Source organism: Macrobrachium rosenbergii, chromosome 32, assembly GCF_040412425.1.
Source record: "Macrobrachium rosenbergii isolate ZJJX-2024 chromosome 32, ASM4041242v1, whole genome shotgun sequence".
NCBI lineage: Eukaryota > Metazoa > Arthropoda > Malacostraca > Decapoda > Palaemonidae > Macrobrachium > Macrobrachium rosenbergii.
Window position 1 is genome coordinate 4637244 of NC_089772.1, and position 21216 is coordinate 4658459.

General features: G+C 40.2%; 2 protein-coding genes across 2 annotated transcripts in view; one reads left to right on the forward strand and one right to left on the reverse strand.

The window, feature by feature from the left end:
- Positions 1–781: 781 nt before the first annotated feature.
- Positions 782–6143, reverse strand: LOC136855568 (uncharacterized). Its single transcript, XM_067132665.1, has 4 exons — positions 5929–6143; positions 3139–3266; positions 2126–2354; positions 782–1084 (listed from the first exon to the last, which is right to left on the reverse strand). Exons 2-4 carry the CDS (start codon positions 3230–3232, stop codon positions 910–912), a joined length of 498 nt encoding a protein of 165 aa, XP_066988766.1. The 5' UTR covers positions 3233–3266; positions 5929–6143; the 3' UTR covers positions 782–909.
- Positions 6144–8680: 2537 nt separating this feature from the next.
- Positions 8681–21216, forward strand: part of Myo61F (Myosin 61F) — a 241577-nt gene continuing 229041 nt past the window's right edge. The window contains exon 1 of the mRNA XM_067132741.1: positions 8681–8812. The gene's annotated coding sequence lies outside the window, so the exon portion shown is untranslated. The remainder of the gene's footprint in view (positions 8813–21216) is intronic.

Consider the following 21216-nt stretch of genomic DNA (forward strand, 5'->3'; position numbering starts at 1 on the left):
GGAAAAGCTATTTCATTTTCGATATGTTTCATATGGTTGTGTAACTCTTCTGGTGGTTTCGATAAGAACTTTGCTCATTTATTTTCAAGGAATTTTCTTCAGTTTATGGGAAGTTATTTTTTTTTCTTTTTCCTGTTATAAACAGTAGTAGTCTCATCATGTATGTGCTTTTTGTTTTTCCTTTCTACATAAAAGTAAGTTTTCCTCTTTTTTAGTAAGACTGTCAGCATGTATGTATGAGGGTACATGTTTTTTTGGAATGTACGTCGGATAAAAATAAGAATCGCATGGATTTATATACTCCCTACAAAGAGATTCTCCAGCTACCTTTTCTAGATCTGTTGCTTTTGCACTGTAAACAGTACAAAGTCAACTGGATATACCAAAGGGACTAAAAGTCTAAAAGTCATAAAATATGCATCAAGGGCGTTTCAAGGTTGAAAAATAAATATTGTTTAAGTGCAATGATTTTATTAGTTAGATTCGTCATCCTTGTAAATACAATTTCCGTAAATAGTACACTCTGTATAATGGCTATGATTATGTGTGTAAGGGTCCATGGTAGTATGAGTGATGTATTTATTTTGTTTTAGTTATTTGACTGTGCCGCATGGTTTCAGTAATTAGTTTGAGATGAATCGAGAAATATGCGAAATACATATGCATATGCACAGCAAACACTCACAGGCACTCACACACACACACATATATATATATATATATATATATATATATATATATATATATATATATATATATATATATATATATATATATATATATGTGTGTGTGTGTGTGTGTGTAACAGATAAAATACACGTAAAATTCCGAGCATGTGGATTCATAATGAAAACTTAGAGCATGAAAATTTCTTCTCAAACACTACAGACATTTTTTCACTCTGTCCTCTCAAGTACCCAAATGCAAGAATTTCTGAGTAATTCCCTTAATTTCGGTGCCATTGATGGGGCAGGAGGCGAAAATGTTGTCACAAGGGGCACCAGTCCGTCCAATGTACCTGGCATTCCTGTAAACATCGGCGCCACTTTTCGGTAATAGGTCCTCCCCAGGTGCCACTCCAGGCCTAGGTACGAAAATGGGATAAAGAGGGTAAGTTGATGAAAGTCCACATGATAAGCGGGAATTATTAGTGCTTTTTATTCTATTTCCATTCTTATTTTCTGAGCTACAAACGTCCAAAAAATTTTTTTAGATCAGGAAATTGTTCTCCTCTTGTGGTGATGGACTTAATTATTCAGTCGTGTTCCACGTAAGCTTGTGTGCATTATTATTATTATTATTATTATTATTATTATTATTATTATTATTATTATTATTATTATTATTATAAAAACGACAAAATAGCAAGAACAAGAAATAGAGAAATTAAACTAAAGAGGAATTTTTTTCTAGCAATTTACGCTTTTTCATAATTAGAAAAAATCAATAAAAACTTCACGTTACAATGAATTTAATATAATACGCTTCCTCCGCTGATCGAAAATTAAGCATTTATTAGATTAGTTTAATTATTCTATATGTTTTTCAGAAAGTTAGACAAAACGTCACTATTTTTCAAAAAACCACCGTAATTCAAACAAGTAGAAAATGCCGAGTTTTCTGTCCGGTGGTGGCCTCAGCCACGGCCCATAAAACTCTTACCGCGGCCCATGAGACTCAGCCTCGGTCCGGTGGTGGCCTATGTTGTTGGTACTTATAGTGCTGCCAGAAGTACGATTATGGCTAACTTTAACCTTAAATAAAATAAAATTTACTGAGGCTAGAGGGCTGCAATTTGGTATGTTTGATGATGGGAGGGTGGATGATCAACATACCAATTTTCAGCTGTCTAGTCTGAGCAGTTTTTAAGAGCTGAGGGCGGACGGACAGACAAAGCCGGCACAATAGTTTTCTTTTACAGAAAACTAAGGATAAATAGTAAATTACGTGACTCGCTTCAATCGGCGACTGTCAAACAAATTAGAAAAGAAACAGTAGCAACGCTCGTTTGCCTGGTTCTTAAAAACAATGAAAAGAGATTTTACTTCATCGAACTGGTGTTCGAGAGAGAGAGAGAGAGAGAGAGACTAAAGACCTGAAATGAGAAACAAAAGCTTGAACCTACCCGACGAGTGCCAGAATGTTGAGGTCCTCCTGGGCCAGCTCGTCTTCTTCCTTGCCGGCCAGGTCGCAGACCAGCTTCATGCCGCAACCAGATCCGTCCTGAAGGAAGACCATCTCCAGCAGGTTGTCCAGGGCTTCTCTCTCGCCCTTCAAATCACGACCGTAGCGGTTATGGGATCTCCTGCTGCTCCCTCCGCCGAGGCCTCTTCCTATCCCACCAACGACTGTGCCTGAGGAAGGGAATTGGAGATGCGAAGTAGTTTCTTTTGATAATTGCAGCTTTGTTGGCTCTCCACACTGTGACGCCATTTGAGAAAAAAGCAGCTACGATGTTATGCCTCTTTATTTTATTTCTGAGGCCATTCTGATTTCTTTTTTTCGAAATCATTTCGATTCTTGATTTTTACAGCTTTTTTTCTGTATAAATTGCACTCAGCGTTACTGGTCTTTTGTCTTATATAGTATATTTCGACATTTTCACCAGTTATTTTGTGATACCAGAATTACATGCAAGAAAAGAAGTAAATTTTGGGAATTCGGTTACATCCAGTGAATTGAGAAATGACTAGAGAAAAATTAAAGGCTAATATCTGTAGCCTACACCTATACTAAACAAATAATCTTTCACCGGGGTATTTAACCTATTTATGATAAAATTCTGTCCGATACAAAGGGAAGAGTCCTCGGTGTACACGACTGTAATCACCTGGTGTCACTCTCAGGCTGAACAAAACTGATGTCAGAGAGACACACGGATACTTGTACTTTTGGTTAGCTGTTAAAATTAGTTTACCACGACCTACCTTACCAATTCGGCAAAAAAAATCTTGAAATGCATGAAAACTTCTATACCAGGAATTCCAGGATTCAATTTACAATGCTTTATTTTTTCAGTCTATGATTTTATATGACGAACGTGACTACAGTTAATCTAATTTTAAACTGGGGGTCATTAAATTCCTGCGCATGTATAATCGCGTGGAAGCCCACACTTCAAACACTGTTTTCCCTTACCTACGAGTGCTTGAGCAGCTAAACTGGCAATTCCTAGGCCTACAGCGCCGGCAAGCTGAGCAGCCCCAATGGTGACGGTCGTGGTGGTAGTCATGGCTAACGGTCGCGCTTGAAGTGAGCGTTTGTACCTGCGGGTGCCAAGAAGTATATTAGTTCATACACAAATTGACTGCGTTTCCAGAAGTTGTTTTAGATTTGTTTAATGCCAGGTTGATGAGAAAATAGGAGAAATAATAGGAGTCGAAGGAGCCGGGGAACGTCTTGACTGGGAAAGAATTTCAAAATTTGATAGTAAATGGTAAAACAGTTATCGAACCGAGCATTCAACAGATTACAGATTGGCAAGTCGAGAATAGAGACAGCAGAATAGGCGCCCCATTATGAGCGTTCTCTCGTACATAGATGAAGAAAAGAGCTAAGGTTCATAACACTGATCCCCCCAGGGGGTAGTTCCGTCAGTGCATCTCATGGGGTGCAATGTAGGCATTACTTAAGGGTCTTCGCAGCATCCCTTCGGCCCCTGGCTGTAACTGCTTTCATTCCTTTTACTGTACCTCCGCTCATATTTTCTTCCATCTTACTGTTCACCGTCGCCTAACAATTGATTCATAGTGCAACTGCGAGGTTTTCATCCTGTTGCACCTTTCAAACTTTTACTGTCAATTTCCGTTTCAGCGCTGAATGGCCTTAGTTGCCCCAGTGTTTGGCATGTATGCCTAAAATCTATAAATCAATCAATCAATCGTAACACTGATACAAAACACCTAATCTGTTACCGGAAGATTTATAAATTCGAACTCAGCGACTTCTCTAAGATGGTTCTAAAGTTACCCAGATTTCTAAAATGATGCAAAAAAATTTTTTTAAACATGCTTTTATTAAAATGCACTAAAAAGTAAAAAATAATTTTTTGAGACACACCAGGATTTTCTTACAATTAACCATGTCTAACAAGAATAAAAGCGTGGGCCCCAAACATGGAAGGAAACGTTACAAGAAAAGACATATATTTTTTTATTTCTGGTAGCATTTCCTTCCATGTTTGGGGACCACGCTTTTATTTTCGTAGACATGATTAATTGTAAGAAAATCCTGGTGTCTCAAAAAATTATTTTGTACTTTTTATCTCATTTTAATAAAAGCATATTTAATTTTTTTTTTTTATACTTTTCAGTTTTGACAGAAATTGTAACCGATTTATGATTGTAGTTAACGAAACTGATATCCGTTTACTGGGAGGGTGAGGGAAGGGGGGAGGGAAAAGGAAGGGAAGGGGAGGAAAAGGAAAGGAAGGGGGAGGAGAAAGGTGAGGGGAGGGGGTAGGGAGGGGGAAGGGGAAGGAAGAAAGGGGAGGGAGGTGAGGACACAGCCAAATTAACATTTGATCATGTGCTCCGGAATGGGGGAGGGGAAATGAGAAGGGGGAAGGTGAAATTGGAGAGGATGGAAGAGGGAAGGGGAGGACACAAATAAATCAACACTTGATTGTGTGCTTTGGAGGGGGAAGGGGGATGGATGGGTGAAGGGGAGGGAGGACACAGCTAAATTAACTTGACTTGTGCTGGGAAAGGGGATGGATGAGGGAAAGGGGAGGGGTTATATAGAGGATAGATTCTACCAAGTCAAAAAAGTTGCGAAAAATCCGAAGTTTCATACAAATCCTGAGATACTGGGAGAGGACACTAGAGGTCACTGCTGACCTACTGATCATGTAAGGTTGTATTGTCACCGGGATTGAGTAACCATGCAAAATTTCAAGCCCATCGGACGAAGGGAACAGGTCAAAAATTGAGGACAGACAGACAGATGCAGAAGGCACGTTAAATAAAAGCTTGTAAAAAGAGGAGTTTAAAGTAAGAGTAGACGAGAAAAACGAGTAGGAAAAAGGCATTGGGCCAGGTTTCGGATTCAGCTTTAGAATTTACTCTTGTATTCAAAACTCATATCGAGAAATGCAAAAGCCTCTCACTGGTTAATGCATTACCTGGGTTAATATAAGACAGTTGTTCCTCATCTGAAGATCAGCCTCAAATACAGTGACCTTTGCGTGTGCTAGTATTGTTTTATTTTTTAAAAATCTTAGATGTGTTTTGTAAAACCAAGTCTTTTGTAATCTTTCTTCTGTTTTCTGTAGTTTGCTTGAGAACGCCTCAGAGTAAAGGCGGAGGATTTTGCACTCCATTACCTCACTTTCCTCGTGCTATATGATCTGTTTATTTTTATATAATGTTCGAACCCCATGATAGGAGTTATAAATTGAAAAGTAAACGTTATTCACATATGTACATATATATATACTGTATATATTACCTATACATATACATATATATATGTATGGCATTTTTTTATCACACCGTGATTTATATATAATCATGAAGCTACAAATTTCGCTTAATATCAAATCCACGCTACCTCGGGAATATCCCCGATGGAGAATTATCACCGAAGGGGAATTTATAAATTCTCTTCGGTGATAATTCCCCATCGGGGATATTCCCGAGGTAGCGTGAATTTGATATTAAGCGAAATTTGTAGCTTCATGATTATATATAATATGTATGTATATATATATATATATATATATATATATATATATATATATATATATATATATATATATATATATATATATATATATATATATATATATATATATATATATATATATACACATACATAAAATGACTGAGACAGTGTCGGAAGGGGGAAACGACACGACTTGTTAACTTTAAATGCAGAATAAGATGATATCGAAAGAGAAATAGATTTACAAAAGAACCAGAACTTCACCTGAGGTAACAGAGACAACGTGTCCCGAGACGAGAATCCCTGATCTGTGCTTGGCGTCCCGAAGCTCCCCGGCGCTTATATATCCGATCAAATTGCCTGAACGCCCCATCATGTTCTGCCTTCTCAAGCGCCCTCACCTCTGCACGAAACTTCTTGCTTCATTACTTCGGCTTTGCCTTCTTGGGGCGCCTTCACCTTTGCACGAAACCTCCTGCTGCTTCGTTACCTCAGTTCTGCCTTCTCAAGAGCCTTCACCTCTGCATGAAGACTCATGATTCATTCGCTCCGTTGGTCTTTCAAATATACATCTCACTGACTCACTGGTTCTCCCAAGTTCACCTTTTTATCAGCTCTGTCTTGTTTTGACTTCATTTGTTTTTCCTGCTGTTATTCTGCAAGTAGTAGCAGTAGTTATAGTAGGAGAAGCGGGCTTCCAAATTCAGTTAGCCTTATGGCAGTTACTCGTAAAATTTAAGATTGGTACCCTATAAGATTACTGTATTGTTTTCTTGAAAGACGTTGAGCTGATAAATAAATCTTTACGTTGATTCTTCTTGTTAAAATTCCTTAAAGAACGATACAAATTTTAATTTTTTTATAACTGGTTACACCAGTTTATTTTAAAAAATAGTATTTTTATACTATTACTTCTGTGTTGCTGATGCTGATTGTGATATTGGTCGTACCAATATTTTAATAGCAAAGTTGTTTCTTCTAATGAGAAAAGGGACATGAGAGTCATTGCCCTCTTTTCTCCCTAACTACTGAAGTAAGTATAAAGAACCTACACAAAATCTTAAAATAAAAAGATAATGATAAAAAAATCTATTTTGAAAACCATTACATTAGTATTAGTAGCAGCAGTAGTAGCAGTAGTAGAAGTAGCAGCAGCACCAACAGCATCAGTCCCAAAATACTCCAGATATCTTCAAAGAATCCCTTACAATATTTCATACACGACTGAGAAGTAATGGCCATTCTCTTTTATAAAAAAATAATAAAGGCGAATTATATGATTCGAGACTTAAATATGGCAGTGGTAATTGACCAAGTATAGTTTTTCAACAGTAAAAAAAAGTCAGTCACTGCATGCTAACACATAATTCTTCCTTTGGCACCAAAACGCCTTCTGAATGTTTAGAGACACTGCGGAATTACAATATCAGCTTCAGAAAATGAATGCGTCTCAGTTCATTTCCAGCATGCACCATTGCACTTAGCCTCTGTCCTTTGGTGGCTAACCCTCCTCACCTCACGAAACGCATTCCTGTTTCCTCCGGGCTAAGGGCCAACTCAAGTATGACTAGAGTAACAATCATTTGCACGAACAGCTAGCAATCGACGAGTCATTCCAGCACCTACCCCACTTTTACAGACCTTTACCGGAACTGAGGCGCTAACTGTTAGTACCAAACCTCCATGAAATCACACATTGTTTAATGCTTCAGTAAACTGCTGTCTTCAGCGTTCACGGCGCCAATAACCTAGGTGTTGTGACGCCAGGTTTAGTAGTCATAAATCATCAATCAGTCTTCACCGTCCACATTTTACAAAATGTCTCTCATGAGATTTCCACTTGTCTTCATTTACCAAGGTGCTGATTGTGCTGTTTTCGTGGAAATACTTGAAATCAGTAGCGTGCGAAATATTTCAGATTTTAAGAATACACAAGAGATTTGCAAAAAGTAGCACCTGTTTGCCTAGAATGGTAGACCATTCTACCTGCTAAGCAATTCCCGTTTAAAAGCGGCAGCAAAACTGCTTGAAAGAGACATCAACGTTGCCATAGTATTTTTAATTTCCTTGTAATGTTTTTTATGCTTGTATGTTTTTTTTTTAAGAATCTTCCATTGTAATCCATTTGTTATGGTCTTCTCTACTTTTTGTCTGTTTTCCACACACTGACACCCTAATCTGTGGAAGCTTGCTTTACAGCTAATGGTCTTTTAAGTTTCTTCCATACATATAGTTGTTTATTTTGAATAATAATAATAATAATAACAGTAATAATTATAATAATGGTAAAGAAATCCACAGTAATGTCAGCGTATATACTCGTACATATATTAAAAATACATATAAAACGAGAGCTTGCGAGATTCCGCTCGATTCTCCTTCTCAAACTGAGAAGAATCAAGTAGGTTCTCGAAAACTCGTTTTATTTATATATATATATATATATATATATATATATATATATATATATATATATATATATATATATATACACACACACATGTATATACATATACATACACACACACTGACATTATTGTGGATTTCTTCACCATTTTAGTGACTCAGCGATTGTGAGATTTGTATAATAATAATAATAATAATAATAATAATAATAATAATAATAATAATAATAATAATCATAATAATAATAATAATAATTCACTGATGCGAGTTCCAAAAGACAAGGTCACTTAGCCGAACTTGCAGCAGTTAATCGTTATTTTTTATCGCTATTTTGCGTTGACATTCAGTGCACGTGACCACCAACATCTAATCGACACTTAGCCATGGAGGTTTTACGAGTCGACGCTGTTCGAATCATTTGTCACATGTCAGTTTCGTTGCTCACGATCAAATGATAAGATGTGGTCATGAAAGATGTCGTTTGCCATTGCCGTTAGGCGCCGAGAGAATCGCGTGATCTCGGGGAATTCTTAACTCAGACCTTACCTGTATTCAAGGAGTTCGCTAAATTCACGTTCGTGACGCGCGAGAAACGCACGGAGAGAGAGTACCGAGTTGTTTCTCGAGAAGAGAGAACGTCATTGAAGGAGAAAGTGTGTTAAGCATTTTTCTTGAGGGCAAGATAAAGTTAGGGCAGAGGGATTAGAAGAAAATGCATCTCGTCTATATCGCCTCTGTTCATGTGAGTACTCTTTAACATATTACATAAAAACTAAGTTATTTGTCCCTGGATTGTTTTTCTTTTCATTCATACCGCCGAAATTGTCCCTAAATCAAGGCTCAGGCCTAGGGAAGTTTGACTGTTTAGTTTGTTTGGACATTCTCATGATTTCAAATATCTTAATTTTCTTTTACGGTATACGCAATAGATTATCGGGACACCTCACAGAAAATGAAGTATTTAAAGAACTAGAATTTGGTTTGAAGTCAGTCATAACAACACAAAGGAATGCAGTGGCAGATAAGGAATAAACTAACAACTGAGCTTCTGGACTGCGTTCAGCGTGCTAATATTTATGTTATTGTTACCATGGAAAAAAAAAAAAAAGAACAGCTTTAAAACAAAAACAGTCGATAAGGTTTGCTTTGGAAGGCATGTGATTGCATTAGAAGTAACAAGTCGGAAAGCAATGGACCTGACCTTGTTAGGATGTTTATCAAAGAAAAGACAGTTTTTAACCCATCAGTTTATTTTAGAAGATGAAGCAGCCCTCCCATCAGTTTAACCCATCAGTTTATTGTGAATGAGACACAACGGTGGAGCACATTCTGGTGGTCTGCCCCAGATATTTTACCTAAAGAAAAAGATATTTCCAGGGTAAATCCCTCTCTCTGATATTTTGGGAGATGAAGCAAATGTTTCTGCTAACATCTCTTTTTAAAGTGTGTTAAAATTTTTAACGATATTTAATTTATTTCTTAATATATTTATTACATCACATAGAATTTTAACGACATTAACTTTTTTATTATATATCACATCATTCATTAAACTTCATACCTTTATTTATTGGTCACATCACTTCATTTTATTTATTAATCATTTCCTTCATGAATTCATAACCTTAGCATAATTTATTTTCTCTTCATTACGGCGCTGAATGGCCTTCGTGGCCCCAGTGCCTGGGCTTCTGCCCTAAATATCATACATCCATCAGTCCATCCCATATCAGAACTTTAAGAAGAATCTTATGCTTTAAAGTACTGCAAATATATAGAATCGATGATATCTGTACTCGAGTACCAAATCGTTATATTGCCAAGGTGAGAACGAGTGAAAGGGCTTTAGAAGGAATGGTCTTAAAGTGCAGTATTGATACCAAAGAGGTGAGAGGAAGATATTCGGAAAAGATAGGTGAAAGATACAAAAGTGTAACATTCGAAATCAGGTTCACTGTTTCATCTGGGAGTTCTTGCATGTCTAAGTGCATAAGAAGTGTAAGTAAAATAATCGAATGGTGGAATGTCAAAGTGAGAAGTTTATTGATGGGAAAAGGGATATAGCTTGGGGCACAAATGCAGGACAGAAGGTAGGACCGTATGAAATAAAGTGTTCAAGCATAACAAGAGAGGAAAAATGATTGGAGTCAATGCAAGATTTTGTAGTGAACTTGCAAAAGTGCCTGAGAGGAAAAATTTAATTGCTCGGTAGGGAAGTAGAGGAAGCGAGGAAGGTTAACTTAAAAAATGCATTTCAGGTAAAAATTGCAAATGGGGATACGCTGTCCGAAAAGAATGTACGGTATTTTGAACAGACGTTGAATGTGGAAGGTAAAAGAGAAGAGTTGAAGCGCTTAATGCGAACTTAAAAATGCAAATGGAAGGAACTACTGAGGATGGTAGGATGGCAAGCAAGAGGTTGAAGCACAGAGAGACACCAGAAGTTTATAGGATTGTAAGAGAAGGGCTGCAGTATGGTGGTGATGGTGTAAATGAATGGCTGACCGGAGAGTGTAAGATGATATGTCCGGTTAAGGGAGAGGTTCCATTTAAATGAATGAGAGGAAAAATGGTTCTTTTGTAAAAGGGAAGGATGATGGCTGAGGTTGTATGAATTATACAGGAATGACACTGCTTAGAGTACCTGTGGAGTTCAGTGGCTTGGTTTTGATTAGGAATGTAAGGCCAATAATAGGGGGCTTGACAGGTGAACATGAGTACAGATATAAAGAAGGGAAAGAGTGTGCGGACCATGTGCTTGTTAAGGAACAGTTGTGCAGGGGGTCTTAGAGCAAAGAGAAATTATGAATGTTGCACTCGTGAATCTGGAGAAAGATTATGAAAGAATTGTTAAAGGATGCATTATAAAGGAGTTGAAGATGCATGGCATAGAATGTAATGTATGCCATGTATCTTCAATATGGCATACATTACATTCTATGCCATGTGATTTATTGAGGGTGATTCATAACTTTGTGATGAAAACAAAGCGTAAGCTCTGGTCGAACTGCAACAGATTATAGCTTATCATGACTGCAATATGAAACATAAATAGCTGATACAAACTCTTGTGGGAAGATGGTTTGTTTGGTTTAAAAGTAAGTCTCAGACAATTGTGCTATTAAATATTTGCACTGACAGAGAAAATTCAGGAAAAGGACGGATGTAAATGAAAGTTTGTTGGAATAAAAATGGTGGTTGTGTATGGATCTTGAAGCGGGCGATATTTTGAGATGATATGGAATTTCTTGTTGATAGTGAAGAGAAGTTTAGAGACTGGCAATAGAGTTTGAAAGTGACTGTAAGTAAGGAGGCATGAAAGTGAATAGTAGCAATGTCTTAAGGGTTAATAGAACCCAGGGAAGTTGAGCAATGAAATTTGGTATGGAGGCTGGAAGAGTGGAAGTTGCTGACATGCACTGGTATTTGATGGCAAATGAATTAGGTGATGATAGGATGAGTGAAGAGGTGAATCCCAGAATAAATGAACTAAGAAGAGCACCAGTAGCTTTTCGAGTAAAAAATAATGAAGGGGTCATTGAGCCAACTTTCTTGTATAAATCTGAAGTGTGGATGCTGAATGTAAAAGAAAGAAAAATATGGAAACAGCTGAAATAAATTATTTGTGCAGTATTTGTGTTGTGTGAGGAGGGTTGAAAAGATAAGAAATGTGGAGGTACTGGGAAGATATAGTAAAAACAAGTGAACGCAGTTGAGATATTTAGACTTAGTTTGCTCAAATGGAAGACAATGACCTACTCTTGGGAGAAAGGAGAAAGCAAAGACTGGAAAAGTGTGGGGTAAAAGGAAAGCATAAGTAGATGGGGAGGAGACGAGAATGTGTGCAAGATATAAATAAGAGAAGCAGTACGTGCAGACGAGCTGATTAGACACTGGTGATCTTTTTGTACAGATATATGAAACAGCTAATGCCGTGGAAATTTCTCTAGAGACTTCACCTTTCATTCAGCATACAAGGAAAAACACGTATGCACACACACGCACGCATACACATGTATATGTGTGTGGATGTGTGTTTCATACACATTACACATTTTTGAATTTATATACGTGCATGCGTTGGACGATGCACGAGCTACATTATATATAATATATATATATATATATATATATATATATATATATATATATATGAATATTATAAAACATTTATAGAAAGATTGTCTAACAAATTATTTCCATTCCCTGATAAATAATTTCAAAATGAAGTAGTTTGCAACAACGACACAGAAAGCTTTTCCGTCTGAAAAATGTTTTTGTATATTTGTCAATTTTGTCATGGTAATACGTGCTGTGCTAATTTTTAATGAACCCATTTTGGAACACACACACACATTATATTTATATATATATATATATATATATATATATATATATATATATATATATATATATATATATATATATATATATATATATATATATATATATATATATATATATATATATATATATATATATACATATACATATATATATATATATATATATATATATATATATATATATATATATATATATATATATATATATATATATATATATATATATATATATATATATATATATATATATATATATATATATATATATATTCCCAGATGCCTTCAGAATTCCCTTGACTTCTGGAGAAACGCCCATTTGGTTAAGCGTCTTCTTGAAGACATCTTCATGACCCAGGGTCCTTTGAAGCCTTCTTTGGCTCCTGGAGCATTCCTGGAGAAATGCCCATTGGATTATAACGTCTTCTTAAAGTCTTAAAGACTCCAGGATCATGTGAAGCCGTCTTCAGCTCCTGAAGGATTCCTGGAGAAACGCCCACTGGATTATATCTTCTTGTAGATGTCTTCACGACTCCAGGATCTTGTGAAGCTGTCTTCAGCTCCATAAACCTCTGTTCTTTAGTAGTGTGCAAGAAATCCGCGGGCTACAGAGCCCTGAGATTATCTTGAAACATTCGGAAGCCCCAGAAGCCTCCGGAATTCCCAGAGGCCTTTGGAATTCCCAGAAGCCTTCAGGATTCCCAGAAACCTTCAGGATTAACAGTGTGCATTCAAACACAAACAAGACAGTTTTAGTATTATATACTAGACCACCCGTAACCAACTTAATGTTGAAAATTTCGGTCAAACCCCCACCAGCAGGTTTCTTCATCACAGACTAAATTTCCAAAAACACCTGCTGGTAGATACTGGGCAATGCAGTCGGTCCTCCCGCCATCCAGGAAGGTTTAGAAAAAATACCTGACTCGACACCCGCCCTCTATCAGCAAATGGAACTCCCATCCGCACGTGTGGCACGACGACCCGGACTATCTCAATTCTGGGACGCAGATACCACGGGCCTTTCATCATCGTAGATGTAAAGTTCCCCTTGTTGGGCGCAGATTTCCTAGGACACCACGGACTTCTAGTCGACGTCACAAGACAGCGTCTCCTCAACACAGGAACCTGCCACTCCCGTCAGCTCTTCACCGGGCCTTGAATGCCCACCATCTGCTCCACAGCCCCCAACAGCTACACACCCCTCCTACAGGAGTTCCCAGACATGTTCAAACCAGAGCTACGCCAGTCACCTGGGGCTTCAGCAAAGCACGGTATCTTCCATCACATCACCATGACAGGCCCACCAACCCATGCCCAGTTCCAACGACTGTCCCCACAGAAGTTACAAGACGCCAAACGGGCCTTTGCAGAGATGGAACAGATGGGCGTCTGTAAAAAAGCATCAAGCCCGTGGGCTTCTCTTCTCCACATGGTAAAGAAATCTGATGGTTCATGGAGGTCCTGCAGGGACTATCGGCATTTGAATTTACTGACAACACCAGACCACTACCCCATCCCTAACATGCAAGACCTGACGGGTGCCCTCCACGGAGCGAAGATTTTCTCCAAGATGGACCTGCTGAAGTCATACTTCCAAGTCCCTGTGCATCCCGATGACGTCCCAAAGACCACCATCATCACGCCCTTTGGGAGCTACACATTTTCCTGTTCCACCTTCGGTCTCAGGAACGCAGGTGCCACATTCCAGCGCCTGATGGACACCATCTTGGGGGATCTGCCTTTCTGCATCTGCTACGTCGACGACATTCTCATCTTCTCCAGGTCCCGAGAGGAACACCTTCGCCACGTCTGCACCATCCTGAAATGTCTGCAGGACGGCGGACTAGTCATCAGGTTCGACAAGTGCATTTTCGGGTAAGAAAAAGTAGACTTCCTCGGCCACGAGATTTCCCCAGCAGGAGTGCGCCCCACGGCCTCTAAAGTAAAAGTTAAAGAGAACTTCCTGAAACCACAAATCATCAAGGTCCTTCAGGAATTCCTCGGGCGGATAAACTACTACCAACGTTTCATCCCAGACGTTGCCCGCACTATGTACCCCCTGACGTCAATCCTGAAGGGCAAACCAAAAACTGACATGGGAGGCTCCGCAGCAGCAGGCATTCATTGCAACAAAGAGAGCCCTCTCCAGTGCCACTACCTTAACTCACTACAATCCCACTGCTGCCCTCAGGTTGACAACGGATGCCAGCAACATTGCCTACGGCGCAGTACTCAAGCAGCTTGTGAACGGCAACCCCCTGCCCTTGGCCTTCTTCAGCCACAAGTTTTTGCCAGCAGAGACCCACTACAGCGCCTTCGACAGAGAGCTGCTGGCTATCTACCAGGCCCAAGACACTTCAAGTACCTGCTGGAGGGGACCAAATTCACAATCCTGACAGATCACAAGCCCTTGGTGCACGCATTTGCAAAGCGGGAGATGCGTGGTCTGCAAGACAACAGCGGCACCTGACTGCCATCTCCGAATACTGGTGCACCATCAACTATGTCCCTGGCAGGAAAAACCCGGTGGCGATGGCCTGTCGAGGGTAGAAATCAATTCCCTTCACTCGGCATCAACTACGAAGGCCTAGCAAGAAAGCAAGCAGCAGACCCAGAAACAGCAGACTACAGGATGGCAGTGACAGCTCTAAAGTGGGAAGATGTGCCCTTAGCAAGCTCGAACACAACTCTCCTCTGCGACACCAGCACAGGCCGCCCACGCCCCCTAGCACGCGCTTCGAGGAGAAGGCAGGTGTTCGACATAGTCCACGGTCTCTCCCATCCATCAGGGCACACAACGGCACACCTCATGACTGACAAGTTCGTCTGGCATGGCATCAACAAGGACGTTCGCCAGTGGGCAATGAGCTGCATCCCATGCCAGGCAAGTAAAACGTCCTGGCACACAGAGTCCGGGGTCGGCGACTTCCCCCAGCCTCGTCGGCGTTTCGGCCACATCCACATCGAAATCGGGAGGAGCCAGATACCTCCTGACAATCATAGACTGCTCCAACCGCTGGCCCGAGGCAACCCCCATGGAGGAGGCATCAAAAGCATCATGCGCGGAGGCCCTCCTCTCCAGTTGGATCAGCCATTTCAGAGTGCCAGACAGCATCACTATGGACATGGGTCCAGCCTTCCTGTCAGAGCTCTGGGTCTCCTTGGCACACCTGATGGGTACAGCTCTACACAGCACAACGGCTTACAACCCCGCAGCGAACGGCATGGCCGAGAGGGCACACCGCTGTCTTAAGGCAGCTCTCATGGCACGCTGCACCGACAAGAGGTGGAAGGAACAGCTGCCCTGTGTCCTGCTGGGTCTCCGCACCGCAGCAAAGGCAAATGGCGATGCCTCCCCTGCTGAGAAAGTCTGTGGGGAGACACTGGCCATACCCGGAGAATCTCTTGCGCCGACACACCCCTCCCGAGATTGAGGGAGCTCACACAGAAGTTTGCGCCCTGCCACACCTGCACCCCACCCGCCTTACACTCCTGCGCCTACGTCTTCGTCATGGTGGACGCCCATCGGCCGCCCTTAACCAGGCCCTACAGGGGGCCCCACTGAGTCATCAGGTGGGCTGCCAAGGCATCCCTCCTTGACATCCACAGGTGGGAAGACTGGATCACCATCAACAGGCTGAATCCAGCATTCCTGTTGGACAGCGAAGTACGCGAGGAAGAAGGCAGGCGCCCCAGAATAATAATAAGTATACCTTATTTTAACCAGACCACTAAGCTGATTAACAGCTCTCCTAGGGCTGGCCCAAAGGGTTAGAGTTATTGTACGTGGTTAAGAATCAATTGGTTACCTAGCGACAGGACCTACAGCTTATTGTGGAATCCGAACCACATTGTAACGAGAAAGGAATTTCTATCACCAGAAATAAATTCCTCTAATTCTTCATTGGCCGGTTGGAGAATTGAACGCGGGTCCAGAAGAGTGCTAGCCGAGTACGATACTGACCAGTCCAAAGAGGAACTGTAGTGGTTGATAATGTAGGGGTGAAAGTAGTGGCTGATAATGTAGGGGTGAAAGGTGGCTGATAATATAGGGGTGGAAATAGTGGTTGATAATGTAGTTCTCCTCAGTACCTCCCTGCAGACACACCCGCTCCCCCACCAAAGCGAGGCCCAGGGCGGCCCAGGAAACACATCGAACCAACCCCAGATGTCAGTTCCACCCCACACCCACAGTTCCCCAGGAGCAGGGGCCCACTCCGACTGCCTCAGCATCTGCACGATTAATGTTATTTTCATCCAGTAATTGCTCCTGTAATCATTGTCTTTGGGAGGGAGTATTTGTAAGGGCGTCAAATCGCCTCTGCTTTCTTGTGTTTCTCTCTTCATACGTACATTAATCACATCATGTATGTTACTTGTTGAAATTTCAGATTCTTTATGTATCTCATTGTGTGCATCATTGTACGGCCCGTCTGCCGATATATATACTTGCCTTTTACATGTTCTGTAACGTATTATGTACTGTATGTCTTTTTATGCCTGTTAACAAACACAGCCTTCATATGGACGCAGCAGGGGCCTCAGGTCGCCCGCTATCTTTCCGTCCACTTTCTGTATTATAAACACCTGTCAAGAATAATAAAGGATCAGTCTTTCACTTCCGACATTTCTTGAACCTCACAGAATATTGTCAGCAGCTTAATCAATGTACATCTTCCGGGAAATCAAAGCATTAACAATGCTGCTGACATAAGGCTCGAGTCCTAAGACTAAAACTGTCCATGATAGAGAAGACCCTACAGGTACAGAAAAGCACCTTGCATATTTTAGTCTGCCTAAAGGTCGGTAGAATGGAGGATGACTGGTATCTTCTTTTTCCCCTCTTCCATCCGGCATCCATAGTTCATGTACACGGTGGTTTGTCCAAACACAGGAAAATTACACAATGGAGTATCCTATCTCTGATGTTCGTATTGAGTAAAGTGACTTCCTTAAATCTCCTTCCCAACAAGGGGGTGGGGGTGGCAGGAGGTAGAGTATTTTTTGGTTCTGTGGTTATGATACAGTGATACATCAGCCTTAACATTAAGTATGCCAGGCTTTACATGTGGTTACAGAAGTTATCCCTCCCCTGCTCAAGCACGTAACCAGGAAGCTTGGCATCTCCAGGTGAATGAAAAACACTATGCATGTTCTTGGGACACCTCCCACCTAAGGTGGGAGTCCTTAAAAAAAGTGAAGATTTGTATCCTTATGGAAGCAACTTGCTAACCAGGATAATTTGCATTTTCCTAGACAGACAGACCTACAGTCTTTTATCATATCCCTTCATTAGTCCATATTGCTAAAGGAAAAAGTGATAGACTGTTGAGTGAGAGGATGGACTGCCTACTCTCTTACTCGCTTGCCACTATTTAACTACATTGTTACTAAACTTCAGTAAGTAGACTATCTTATGCCGAAATAATCCATATAAAAGTCCTCAGATGTGTGTATCTTGGAAGTACAGACTACATATGAATTTGCAAGTTTTTTATTATGTTGTGAAAGTCATTTATATAGAAAGGACTTGGGGTCATAAAAACATGAATGATGGATGGGAAATTGTGTGAAGTATGTTGCCAATTTCATGTCATGGTACTATCTTCATAATATTTTTGTGCACTTTGGCCCTTCCTACTTATCATTGTATTCTTTTATGGTAAAGTTTGTTAATTGGAAATAATTCTTTGCTTAATATTACTCAATTCTTCTGACCTGACCTTCCAGTTTACTCTGCTTTCTAAACTGCATCTTTATGAATGTTCATTATTTTTTCTACATAACAGTTATATTTATTCCAACAGCAGTTACCATGTGATTTTTATTAAGAAGTCTATATTTTATTTATTATTATTTATTGTTTTAACCAGACTAAATGATTTAAACAGTTTTACCTCTGCTCAATAACTTAATTTGCATGTAATTATAATAATCTGATAAAGGCCTTTGGCCATAAATGTAGGCATTACACAATAATATAAGGGCAATTGAATACACTTTAAAGCCCAGAAATATTATTCTGAATTGTTCTTTCATTTTCCAACCTAGCCATTGATGGGGCAAGCCAGCCCAACTCAACACCAGTCCCAAGCCCAGATAAATAGAGTTGATGTCAGGAAGAGCATCCAACTATAAAAACCTAATATGGAATGAGCCATAACATGGAACAGAATAGTGCTAGGCATACTCTGTAAATGAGGCACAGATACACCACCCTAACTCTGTGACTGGGCTAGGGCTGCTGTATCATGACCTGCTGTAGCTAAAGAAGTTAGCTCACATAGGCTTTAGTGTGAGCCAGCTTAATGTTGGGTCCATGGCGGAGAGGAAAGGAGCTGGTTGATCTTCTGAGTAGGAAGAAGGTGGATGTTTTGTGTTCAGGAGACATGATGGAGAGGAAAAGCAAAGGAGCATGGTGACACACAATTTGCTTTTATAGTGGAGCGAATGCACAGGTTAGAAATGGAGTTGGTATAGTTCTGTGTGGTGAACTGAAGATGCAGTGACGGAGGTGCAGAGGAATAGTGACCGAATCATGATATTGAAAATATGCTGTGGGGGAGAAGTGATGAATATTGTTAGTACTAATGCATCACAAGTGGGATGAACAGGAGAGAACAACTACTTCTATGGAGTGATGTAGGAGCTGGAAGAGCAAGAGGGTTGTGGTGGGGCAAATTTGAATGGCCACATGGGAGGTGAAAATGACATAATTGGACATGTGCATGGAGGTCATGGGATAGGCGAGAGAAATCTAGGAGAGAGTATAGTGGACTTTGCCATGGCATTTAACATGGCAATAGTAAACATATTTTTCAAATGGAAAAGAGAACACTTAATTACCCATAGGAGTGGTGGTAGATACTTTCAGATAAATTGCTTTCTTTACAGAGGTGAAAGGCCATTGGAAGTCAAAAACTGCAAAGTTATCCCAGGCGACCATGTAGCCCCCCAACACACTGTTATGTATGGATTTGAAGATGAAAAGAGAAAGAAAACAAAAATAAAAGGAGTAAGGAAAATCAGGTGGTACAAATTATTGTAGGATGGTGATAAGAGAAGATAGTTTAAACGGAAGGTGGTGCAAAATTTATCTAGAAATTGAAAATGTTCTTGAATGGCAGATACATAATGTAGCAGTAATTAGGAAGTGTGGAAATGAAGTACTCGGGGAAACGTCTGGGATGGTATGGGAGGGAAAGGAGAGCTGGTGGTGGGATGAAGACATACAGAAGCCAGTGAGAGAGAAGGCACAAAAATGGTGGGAAGAATCACGGTTAGGGGAGGACAAGGACAGGCTTTTGAGAAAAACAAATAGGTAAAGGTGGTAGCACAAGCTACAGCAAAGGGCATGTGATGTACTGTAGAGTATATACAGAATTGGGAACAAGGGAAGGGCCCAAGAAGATGCTGAAACTATCATAGGCCAGAAACAAAAGCACCAAAGATATTGCACTTATCAAGTAAAGTAAAGATCAAAATAGTACTATACTTAGAAAGGAAGATGTCTTGAAAAGATGGCAAGAGTATTTTGAATAACTGCTGAATGAAGAAAATGAAAGACTAAGAGAGGATGAACAAGTGAATACGAGAATGGTAACAGGTTTCTCTAAGCAAGAGGTGCTAAATGCCTTGAAGAATGGGAAGGTGACAGAACTGGGTTTGTTCCCAGTTGAAGTATGGAAAGCATTAGATGGAGTGGAAGTCATTTATATTCGAATGGAAAAGATTCTAAATCAAGATAGACCAGAGGAATGGAGGGGAAGTATAATGATATCTATTTTCAAAGGCATGGGAGATGTTCAAAGGCATGGGAGATGTTAAAGAGTGTGGTAATTATGAGGTATTAAACTGGAGTCCCACACCTTGAAAATATTAGAAAGAATGGTAAATGCCAGACTAAGAGGAAGTAGAAGTAGGGACAAAACAGCTGGGATTTATGAAAGGAGTTGGAACAACAGAAGGTATTTTCTGTCCGAGACAGCTAATGGAGAAATTCAGAGAGAAGCAGAGGGCTTACACATTGTGTTCATAGACCTTGAAAAGGCCTATGACAGAGTTGCAAAGCAGGAAATTTGGAGGAGTTTGAGGGAGATGATTCCAGAGAAATATTTATGGACGACTCAGGAGATTTATTGGAATGTGTGTACCAGAGTGAGGTGCAGTGTTAGAGAGACTGAAGGATTTGAAGTAAGGGTTGGATTACACCAGGGATCAGCCCTTAGCCTGTTTATTTTCAACATCTTGATGGATGGCATGACAGAGGAGGTACGAGAGAGAGTGCCACGGAGCATATTATATGCAGATGACCTTGTGTTGCATGCAGAAAGGAGGGAGGTTCTGGAGGGGTAGTTGGAGAGGTGTTACCACCACTGAGGGGGATGACAGGGAGAGTATAAGGTTGGATGAAAAAAAGAAGAGTAGTACCACCACTAGTTCAAATGACTTGGGGTCTATATAAGGTTGTTGAAGAAAAATGAGGAAAGTTCAAAACTTGGGGATACAAGCTGTTGGAAGAATGGATGGGCTGCCTAAAAGTCCTTTGGACACAAGTGTCATTGAGACCAAAGGGAAAGTTCTGTAAGGGAGTGGTAAGACCAGCTATGCTGTATGGTACAGAAACAGCAAGTATGACAAAGACAGAAAAGAAAATGGATGTAGCAGAGATGAGAACGTTAAGATGGATGTCTGGAGTAACTAGGGAGGATAGGATTAGAAATGAGTATATCTGAGGGTCAACAAAGGTGTCTGAAATATCAAAGAAAGTGCAGGAAGGGAGACTGAGATGGTACAGACA

What these genes read in the sequence shown, in the direction of transcription:
- LOC136855568 (XM_067132665.1), bottom strand. Translation starts at nt 3,232, where the DNA reads ATGACTACCACCACGACCGTCACCATTGGGGCTGCTCAGCTTGCCGGC. An exon ending in AGCTGCTCAAGCACTCGTAG is followed by an intron (nt 2,355 to 3,138) that starts GTAAGGGAAAAC and finishes TCCCTTCCTCAG; the next exon opens with GCACAGTCGTTGGTGGGATA. An exon ending in AACATTCTGGCACTCGTCGG is followed by an intron (nt 1,085 to 2,125) that starts GTAGGTTCAAGC and finishes TTTCGTACCTAG; the next exon opens with GCCTGGAGTGGCACCTGGGG.